The sequence below is a fragment of the Halyomorpha halys genome, unplaced genomic scaffold (genome assembly GCF_000696795.3).
Source record: "Halyomorpha halys isolate HHAL.00 unplaced genomic scaffold, Hhal_1.1 Scaffold487.1, whole genome shotgun sequence".
Classification (NCBI taxonomy): Eukaryota; Metazoa; Arthropoda; class Insecta; order Hemiptera; family Pentatomidae; genus Halyomorpha; species Halyomorpha halys.
This window is the reverse complement of record NW_027111707.1, coordinates 815,633-827,143: the sequence shown is the minus strand read 5'-3', so window position 1 is coordinate 827,143 and position 11,511 is coordinate 815,633. Positions and strand designations below refer to the sequence as shown.

Sequence of the window (11,511 nt, the reverse complement as noted above, 5' to 3'; positions counted from 1 at the left end):
GTTTTTGAATGATTTATTTTTAAATCACTATTTCTCACACCAGACTGAAAAGACAGGAAACTGCACGTCGATTTCGACAAACGGTCTAAAATTCCAACACATTACAAACGACTGATCTACATGACTGAAATAAGGCCAATCAGAACATATGGAGTTGAGCTTTGGGGCTCCACTAAACCTTCGAATTCCTCTCGTATTCAATCCTTACAATCCAAAACCCTTCGTAAAATCCTTAATGCTCCTTACTTTGTCACAAATAAAATCATACATAAAGACCTTAATGTTCCCTAAGTAACCAGATATCACTCCTTCCATTATAAACTCTCTAACCACTCAAACCCCCTAGTTTCTAATCATGCATTCCCTCTTCCATTCTTGACAATCTTCCGAGGCGCCTGAAAAGAAGATGGCCACGAGACCAGCTAATGTAAAATGCCATTAGAGTGCTACCAATGGGTAGTTTCTCTACACGCCTGTAGCACTCCAATTTAACTTAGATCAGATTTACTAAATGTATTATAATGTACAGTTGTAAATAGCAAAAAATAAATATTAAAAAAAAAATTACTATTTCAAATATTTTTTTTTACAGATTTACTATAAACTTGACGTTCAAGACAGATATCTTTAACTGAATTCACCATTCGTCATTTTTAAGAAATTTGCAACCCATTAGAAAAGTAAAATTTGGCAAATTTGATTAATTGGTCAATACAAAATGGTGAATTACTCCCAATACTATTTTATATATCCGAATATTGCTGACATACTGACTTTATTATGAGTTTTGCATAGCTAAAAATTGATAAGCTTTTAAAAAAACCAGATCAAATTCACTAAAATCTGTGATATATACTTACACCCCATTCAAACACAATAATGTCAAAAGTTGCAGATACACCATTTTGGATTTGCATCGACGATAAGTATACATTAAATAATGCGTATAAATAATCAGTCTTAATATTTTTAAAAATTATGCTACCTTGAAAGCTCCTTCTAAGTTTGAGCAATCATCGAAAGCGAGGCATAAAATAGCAGCCAATCTTTTGTCCAAGTCACAAATATTTTGTTGAAATATTTCATAGTCTTGTTGAAATGTCAGATCGTCTGGATTGAGAACATCATATGATTTAGTTGAAAATTCCGTGAGGTAAGTATTGAACTGTAAGGAAATAGAAACTAGCTGACTGCTAAGAACACTTCCTTTGACGTTTCCAATTTCCAGCCTTTCAAGTTTAACGAATTCCATTACAGTGAGGTAAAATTTCTACAAAGCGAAAATGAAATTTATTTTTATCTTTCATTAAAAAATGAAGAAAAGCAGTTGCCATACCTGTATTGTGACCAATCTCTCTTTGAACTTATTGAACCGTTCAAATACGACGTTGGGATGAAATGTCCATAGCTGAGGAGTGGTACCAGGTTCAAAATATGTGGCAAGATTTTCCCGGCGTTCATTGAAAACAGATCTAAATAATAATAATGATAATTATAAATTTATAAAATAATATTATAGATGTTGTGGACATAAAATATACATAAAAAGATATGTATGCGTGTGTGCAAACGGGTAATATAATTCTTACCTGAAACTACTCAGTGCTGTCAAGGACACTTGAACACGTTGCAAAGCTTCTTCTATGTCTGTTTGAAATATTGAACTGGGATCAAGAAACTTTTTAGCCTTCAAAACAAATAAAGCTCAGTATTATCTTAGGAAAGAACATTATATGTTCATTCCTAGGATAGTACTTTCAATCAATTGAAAGTTACATTATAATAATTAATCAATTATTATATATAAATGTATACATATTATTAAAATAATGCATTTAATATTTAGTAGTTTTCAGAAATCTGAAATGGAGAATATTTCTCTTACTACTTATGTATAAATAATCTGCTCACAACTGAAATGATAAATAACACTTAAGGGGTGTTTCTTTTTTTTGTTTATTATTATTTAGGGAATAAACAGTTATTATTAAGAAATTAAGAAGTAAAATAGGTTCAGTTTCACTACTACAAAATGTATCAGCCATAATAAACCAGATTAATTTTAATCATTTTACACTTCTCATTGCAAGCAATAGTATAAAATAAATAAATTCAAAACATTAAAGAATTTTATAAATAACTAAAGGAGAAAATATTAAAAATAGATAAATATAATTCGTACGGGAAATGCCAACACTTCGCGATCTTATATTTGACTGCTTCGTTATATCTTGTTAAACTGTTGTATTGTTAGCAGGCAAAAAAAATTATATTTGTTATTACCACCTTAAGAAACGCTAAAATACGAATTTTTATAACAACAGAAAAATAAATAAATTTTGTTCATAATTTTCATTTTCTGTGGTCTTTAGTTTTTTTTTTTTTTAGTATAAATAGAAGCAAAATATGAGAAGAAAAAAAACAGTATAAGAATTTTCATTTTTACTTAAACTACACCATTTTCTTTCTAAATTACTAAAGCATATATATTATTTGTTTTCTTCTTATCTTCCTGCTTACATTCTTGTTATTATTTTTTTTTTTTATTACAGTTATTTTCTTGTTTTTAGTAATAGTCCTGATAAAGAAATTCCGGCCGAAACGTTGGCACCAATAAATAAGATTTTACTTATTTTTGTTCTTTACTGATCGCACCGCCTATCTTATCTTCATATTTTTACATTTATTTTTAAAGTCTTCAAACATTGGTATTCCAGAATATTCCCATTAAAGCGAAACAATTTTGTATTATCTTTCATTTAGTGTAATATTGTAGCATGTATGTGGATGAAAATGTTTTTGTTTCATTTTGTTAATATTAACTGAAATTGTATTTTGTATTATAGTACATCGCTCGAATTTGTACTTTTACTATTATAAAAAATTTATTTATTCTGTTTTTTTTATTAATTTCAATGAAATTAACAACTGCACTAGTCCACATCAAATGATTCTGAAGAAGATGTTGTTTTAAGAAATGAAGTGTTTGCTACAAATATGACCCAACCATTTTGCAGGTTTTGCAAAAAAAAAATTGAAAAAATCGTTTTTAATCAATTTCCTGAATAAGGTACTAACACTATCTTTTTTTTTTAAGTTTGTTATATCGCTTATTTGATAATGGTAATCCTTCTGATTTTTTTTATTATTATAAAATCGCTATTTAGTCTCCAACTATATGTTAAAATTAAATTTTTTCTTTACCACCCAAAAAAGCCAGCCGGCATTATTTTTTTTTCATTACATCATTTCAACTTAAACATACGCTAGGATTATCTACTAAGTGCGAGTATTATTTAATTGTATTTATTTTTTTTTTGTTTTAGTTTTCTTTGTTATTTAAGCTATCTATTATAGTTAATAAATAAATATGAGTTATATTCCTCAAGTTTTTTGTACAGTACCAAATTGAAAAATATTGCTAAAAAGAAACGTATAATTAAAAAAAAAACTAGAAACATTTGGTTAAAACTGGCTAGAAAGGATTCAAAATTATAATCGAATCTAAATAATAGATTATATTTTGTAAAGAAATAAAGTATAATGTAAGATAAATATTTTATATTCATTCGAAGTTATATTTATTTCCAAAGACTACTTAAAGTAACTAAAAAAGTAGTGGTTTTGCTTTCCAGTCCTATCTATTACTCTATGGTTGTTTTCATGAAAATTCTTTTAACAGCAAAATATGTAATTATTTAAAAACTGATAAAAATTGCAAATCGCTAAATCTGTGTTGTTTGTTCATGCCTAAATGACGTCATATATATCTAGAAAGCATCTAGGCTGTTAGCGTTTTCTTTTTGTTGGTACACTGATTAAAAATCTTGGTTTTTGAAACTATAATTAAATTTAATCCTGTATCTCTATTAATTAAAACATACATGATTGGGTTTCTGAATTGAATGACAATAATAACAATATTTCTAAATTTTATTTTCTATGTCATCAAATATCGTATTGTTGCCATAATTTTGAAATTATTTAAAAATAAAATGTTCATTGAAAAAAGATGCTTCTTTAGAAATTAGAAATAAATGTATAATGTAATACAATAATAAACATTTTTAAAAATGTAAATGAAAAAAAAGAAAAAAAAAGAAATTAGATGAAAATATCTACACGAAATGAGACAGGACAGATTTTTTATATTACTACTTTAAATGTTATTTCATATTTTACGGTATTAATAAAAGGTTATTATTATGCGTACAGTTATTTTTTAAAACTATTTCTGTACTGCAATTGTTTAGTACATTCGGTTTTTATCATGTTTTTTACTGAAAAAAAAGTATAGTTTAAAAATAACTAATAATCTTCTGTTAATTAAGATTATTAGTTAGATAAAATAATAAAATTAAGAGATTAAAATAATAAAATAAACAATTTATTACTTTTTTAAAGTTTAGTTTAAGACATTCCACAACAATAGTTATGTCTGCCTATGCATATCCATGTTCAATCTCCGACATTTTTCTAATAAAGATATTATCTATTATAGATGATAACAGCTTATATAACACTAATAATTAAAATACGAAAAATAATTAAATGTTATTAATTATTAAAAAATAACATAAATAAGTTAAATAATATCATAAAATGTTTGTTATAATCATATATGTGTAAGTGTGTGCTTGATTACGGCACAACTGAACATTGGCCAATTATGGATACTGTATTGCGGGTACTGTAGACCGTAGCGCCGAATCTTTACTATTTGTTAATGGAGTATTTATATACTACATTAAAACAATATTTGATGCAACTCAGTGTTCAGAATTAAATTAAGAACGCAATTAAATAAATTATGAATATTTATTTATTGAACAGCATTGCTTACTTTGCTTTCCCATTAAAATTGCAAATAAATTGTATTTACTTATTTATAAAAAAAATTGACAATAAATCTATTTCTAGGGAAATATATATATATGAACATTATTACTTTTTATTTATTAGCTTCGATGACTATTGTTTGATGAGACTTTTAAGGAATCCTCGCCTGCACGTGGGTACAATTTTCCGTGCATTGTTTTATTATATAGATTATAAACTTTAAGTTAATGATTACATATATTGCTTTATAAACCAACTAATGAAATAGATAATAGCATCTTTTGAATAACATGAGAACTTATGATTGGACCTACAAATTACAAATCATATTAAAAATTTCAGGTACAAAGCAAAAAAAAATAATTTTTTAGTCAAAATACATAAGTATGCCAAATATTAGAACTTCTAACGGTAAGTTTAAACTATACCAGCATGAAGCTACTTCATTACTTCAGCAAACTTCTGCTTTCCGGAAGGATGAGAGAATTTCATAAAATAAAAATTAACAACTTTAATTAAAAAAAAGAGGCCATGTAGCCGAAATTTTGGATTACAACCTAACTGTTATATAAATGATATATTTTTTAAAAAAGCTGCGTTTATTTTAATGCAATAAAATAATTTTTATTTAAATGTGATTGTGACTAATATATATTATGTTTGGCTATATTTAAGTAATATAAATTGCTTACTAAATAGAATACATAGATTGTATCGCATCTTCTTGTTTTATACAGTATTACTTTTACCGAATATAAGTAATATCGATACTTCAATTTATGCATTTACCAAGTTCAAATTAAGTAAAATTACGATATATATCAATATTTTGTATATTTGAATGAAACTATACCATTTTCAGAGAGGCTCCAGTACGAAAAACAAAATAATTATGTTTCAGAGATCGATAGCGGTATTCATGGAGCAAAGTTTGTGGTGCCTTTAATTTTAACTGGCATGCAACAATTAGATAGTAATTGTAGCTAGATAAAATAAAACCTCTGAAATGGTTAGACCAACGAAACTATTTTACACTTTTAACGTCATTACATCTGCTAGGTTAGATGAGGTTTTAGCTGCCTTCCTATACCGTAATGTAATCGCAAAGTTTTTTTTTTAAGATGATCTGGGTTCGGTCAAAACAACTCAAATCGTAAATAAACTAATTATTGCTAGGCAACGTTTAGCCCTAAATTTCAGGGCTTTATTAGGGCTAAAAAAAATATAAAAAACTAAAATGAATTAACAGAGCAAGATAATAAGATAGCATGTCATAAAAATAAACTATTTTATGGCTGAACATACAAAATATGTGAACATTTATATAAAAACGAAATAAGTAAATTTATTCATTTCATTATTCCTTTTTATACAGATTTTCACAAATTCCATGTCATTTTTAACCCCATTGTAGTTTATTTTTATTTAATTTTATCTTATTCTCTTACTATGTTACTTCATTTAAGTTGTTTGTATCTTTTTTAGCTCTCATGAAGCCCTGCAAACGTTACTTCATAATAAATAGTTTATTTACTGTTTAAGTTATTTTGACCGTAGCCGGATCGTCTTCTTTTTATTAATTACACATGGTCACTCTACGATCTTCCATTTTTGTTTTCTATTTTTAATTCAAGAAGCCTTGATGTATCCAACTAATTCTCATCTTTCTACCATTCCTATTTTATAAAAAAAATGTTTTGAAAAAGGATCACTAATTACCTTAGACGGCTCAATATAAAGCTAGAGATCAGAAAAAGGTTTTTATTCTTTTCAGAGCCCCGAATGCTTTTGTATGAAATATTGCAGAGATTAAACATTAACCATCACTATTAATTTTGCTCTCTCTTTTACTCACTAACTTAGACTCCATGGGCATCGTCCTAAACTTATTAGGTATTACGTCGTCACAAGGAGTGAATTTTGTAAGCTTAATTATAACCTTGTTTACAGTTTATATGAGATCAGATTTATTTTTTTAAAAATCTTATGTTGAAATTAAAATTTGCGCCTTAGTGATTTTTCAGAAGTCAAATAGAAGTTTTTTCGAATTTTAAAACCTAAGAGTAAGACGACGATTCATTTTCCCGAACAAAATTACTTTCTAATAAGGTAATTACTATAAAAAAAGAAATTGAATACTACTATCCGAATCTGTACAGATTATTATAAACTGTATTTTGATTGAGTTTAAATTCTGTTAGTGCAGCGATTGTTAGCTGTAACATGTTTCTTATTTCTGTTATTGAAATAGAAAATAATCATGACTAAAAAATTAATAATAATGTTGTATTTATTTAATTAAAAGTTTATTTAAACTGTTCGGCTATAAAAAAACTGAAGTCAAGTTGGTCAGGAGCCACAGTATTGCTGGTACTGTAGAACATTGCGCCGGGCTCTCTCTATTCAGTAATGAAACATTCATATAACATTTTAGTGTTTAGAATGAAATCAACCAATTCATTATAAATATTTTTTTATTCAATAATATTGTTTTCTTTTACAAATTTATCAAAAACATAAAAAATTCTTATTTTTTTTTTTATTTCAAACAAAACTATTATAAGTAATATCAGTACTTATTTTTGTATTATTATTATTATTTTATTGCTATTTCTTTGGTACATCTAAGTTAACTATAAATTCCGATAATCTTGGCAGTTGATGTAAGGTTAAACGACTATATTGAAAATCTATAATAATGCTGTTACATTGTAAGGAAGAAGAAAGACACAGCTAGAATTATATTAAACTCTCCTTCAGAGCTGTGATTTAATATGATACATGAAGCAAAGTATATACATAAAATGTAGCAGACAAATATACAAACCTGTTCTATTATAAGATTATTAATCTGTTTTAACATGACGATGATTCTCGAAGAATGACAGTAATACTTGCAATTACTCCATATGAGGCAAACTATATGAATCAGTGGAAGGAAGCAAGTAGATACTTCAGTGAAATCAGTTTCTTGAACCGCATTCAAGTATGGAATCAGAGGTTTCAAATAAATGGAGATCTGTTTGGCCTCCGTCAAGGCTGCAAATTAAATAATAATAAATCATATAACCAAAAATTAAAATTTCTGTACTAACCTTCGTTTGCCTATTAAATGTATGAGGCAGTACAAATATTTGTACTGTGAGGGTACAAAATATATTTGAAAAGATTATTAATCAGAGGCAGAAAATACTAGAATACTTTATATTTCATCAAACTACTATAATGAAGTTTTTTTTTCCTTCCCGGCAAAAAGCACCGCGGCCACAGAGGGCCTATTGTACGCGGTCCCTCCTCTGCTCAAAGCAGGCCAATTGCCTTTGCGAATCTGGACACTGTGGAAGGATGGATCCACTGCCTCGTAAAGTTTGGGATCCAAGATACGATCCTTACCGAAGATGAGGAGTCGTGTTCTTGCTACTGCATCACATCTACAAATAATACAGTAGGCAGTCTCATCATCCTTCTTGCAGCACCAGAAGATAGGGGATTCAATCTCATCAATCTCATTTTATATAGATTCTTATTCAGCTAACAGTATCCCGTGTATAGAACTGCACCCATCTTAAAATACTCCTATCCATGTTAAGAAGACTATTTCGATAAGGATTCCTTGAGGAACATTTTTGATTTTTCCATTCCTCTGGTATTTCTCCAGAGTAACCCAGCCTTGCTTTCAGCAATCATTTTGATGTGCCTCTTCGTATGGCTGATACTAACCCCATATATGGGGTGAGGTGTAAAAGGAGCGGATCCAGATCCTTTCCTTGCTAGGTAGTCCGCTCGCTTATTTCCTTTAATGCCTTTGTGTCCAGGGACCCATTCCACCCGCACCTTGTTGGCCAAGGAGAGAGAGCTATAATGAAGTTAAATAATCACTTATTTATTTTTTGAAATAATACAATTTGCTACTCTAAAGGGTATAAGTATTAAGGCTGTCAGTACCTAATAATAGCATACATAAATATAAAATAAAAAGAGAAAAGTAAATAAATAATAATAAAATAGCATAAATAAATATAAACTAAAATGGACATTAATTATGAAATTATTTTTTTTTTCCTCGGTTAGCTCTACAGATCTTTGGCCGCCAGAGCCAGTCTTCTCCACGCCTGCCTATCTTGTACTACTGCTTCCAGTTTGCTGCATGCAGCTCTTTCCCCTTTATTGATTCTGCCTATCTACCTGGTTTTTGGTCTCCACGAGTGAAATAATATATACATATCGTAAATAAACGAAAAAATAAATAAATTCGGAAACTCTAGAGCTCTTAATCTCTTCTCGTCGTCCATTGGCTTTCAATAATAGTGACGTGGCAGGGAGAGGAGACTTTAATCTCTTGGAGCCTGCTTTGGCTTTCACATGATTTGGGAAATCTCGGCTCAGAGTTTCCAAGGCTGAATGGAAATATTATTTATAGGTGTGAATTTACTGTACCTTATGTATAATATGTTCATTTACATTAGTATTTTTATTATGTTATATGTTGTTGTTTAACTTTTATCTAATTTAATATATTTTTCTCCCTTTATAGTATGTATATATGGTACGGACGTAAGCTTAGAAATCTAATCCTTAGTGCCCTTGATTGCAGTAGATTGTATTATTTATTATTATTCAATCAAAACTATAAAAAAGTAATAGCAAAATAAGAAAGCCACCAAGTATTTAAATAAAGAAAGTTAAATACATCATCATCGCTTCTATAGCAAATATTAGTTATATAGCACTTTTCTTTGTCATAAATAATTCCCCAATCATAAAATTTATTTCTCAACCTCATACATACAATTCCAAAAGTATCAATCTTTCACGATCTATACATTACATCGCAACATCGCAATGAACTTCATGATGCAGTCTCCTTGTTAGAGACCTCAACGATGGACTTTTTAAACTGAGTCGGGGATTGCAAATATTTTTCTCCTGAGTGGTTTGTTGCATCCTCTTAAATATCATATAATCATTTTTCGGCCATCTATATTATTTTATTAATTAAATAAATTAAAGAGTTTTAATCCCGGCATTCTACAAAATGCCTAAAACTAGTCGGCAACGTATGAAATTATTCAAATTTCACTCATTTCATAGGCATTCTAAAGAATGTCAAATAATAAACCGAAAAAGTATGAAATATATTTCCGATTCTCTTCGAATATCATGTGGAAAGTCACATGACTTTTAATGATATATTTTTTATGAGATTGGTAAAAAACGAATTTCAATTTTGTATATCCAATTTTTTGTTAGTATCCCGATTCTTATATTTTTTGTAGTGATCATTTCTTTAAGGATTTATTTGAAATTGTCTTTTTTCCGAGTGTATGATGTTAAGCATACCAAATTTACATCTATGTCCTGTTTGCCTGAAAAGTTTGGTGGGAGTAATAAAGTCACGAAACGCCCCTCATATAGTTGTTTTATTATTAAATAATCCTCAAGAGCCTAAAAAACTAATATACTTATGTATTGATTTTTAAATAATTTTGCCTTTAAATTTATTTCCCGAAATAGATTTATTAACTACTTAGGTTTCTGTTATCTAAGTAGTAATAATTATTTTTTTTATTTAATAATAATTAATTAATTTTTCGTCTTATTATGTATTTTATTGAACAAAATTATAATGATAATAATACTAAATAAATTGTTACCTTTTTTTTATATAATTTCTGATAATCAATTTTTCTTTAGTGATTACGATAGTAACTATTAAAATACAATACTCCCCATAATATTTTAATCTTTATTTTTCTTTCACATATATAACATACTCGTATAAGTGTAGTCCCAGGATTTACAAAGGGGCCATCTGGGAACCAGCTAAGAGCACAACTTTTTGACTGAGAAGTTAACACCAAATCTTCCAACAGATTTAAGAAGTAAAAAAGAAACCAAAAAAAAAGATTACATGATCAAAGGCAAACTATTCAGAAGTAAATGTCGGACATAATGTTTTGTTTAGTGAGATATAAAATTAGAAATACTCACCAGCTACTACACTAGCGAATATTTCTTTGAAGCATGGATAATAAGCGCTCTCAGTATGTTCTAGAATGGTAGCCATTTTTTTCACTTTTTCTTCCTTCATTTGATCGTAAATAAATTGTAAATTTTCAACTCTGCTTGTCCAATAATTGATTTCTGTAAAAATCAGGAGATATTGTTTTAATTGCTTATAAATGCTAAAATTCAATACTCCAAGGAATGAAAAAATCTTTAAAAAAAAAAAAACGAAAAAAAATGGAAGAAAAAAGAACAAATAAATTGTTCTGTGTGTGTGATTAAAATAAAATTTGATTTCATAAATAATATATTGTCTGGATAATTAAATCAATATGAACAACGCTCATACTTAAGGCCTCTCTGTGTTCCTCAGAAAAATCAACATCAGATAGATTATCAAAAACAATAAATTAAGAAATAAATAAAGAAGGCCGTTTTGCTTCCTAACCTCACCGAGTGCGGTCTTTAATCGACAAAACTAAAAAAACCGTGCCCGTGTAGGCCTCGGCGCTTCGCGCCGAGGCGACGTATTTCCGTGACAACGTATACTCTATGCTAATATTACATAAATATAAATTAAAATCAATCCAATGTTATATATTTGAAATAATAAACCAGTTCACATATTGAATTCAGATATTTATTTTTGCTTGGTTATACATTAAT

The 11,511-nt window shown here is 28.2% G+C and overlaps 1 protein-coding gene across 1 annotated transcript in view; it reads right to left on the bottom strand.

Moving 5' to 3' along the window:
- The window catches only part of LOC136796309 (dynein beta chain, ciliary-like), a 27,065-nt gene that overhangs the window by 9,711 nt on the left and 5,843 nt on the right, over positions 1 to 11,511 (bottom strand). Inside the window, exons 5-9 of the mRNA XM_067049732.1 lie at positions 10,831 to 10,983; positions 7,667 to 7,878; positions 1,590 to 1,687; positions 1,337 to 1,472; positions 986 to 1,270 (exon numbers count right to left, since the gene is read on the bottom strand). Coding sequence (XP_066905833.1) covers positions 986 to 1,270; positions 1,337 to 1,472; positions 1,590 to 1,687; positions 7,667 to 7,878; positions 10,831 to 10,983 — 884 coding nt within the window. The remainder of the gene's footprint in view (positions 1 to 985; positions 1,271 to 1,336; positions 1,473 to 1,589; positions 1,688 to 7,666; positions 7,879 to 10,830; positions 10,984 to 11,511) is intronic.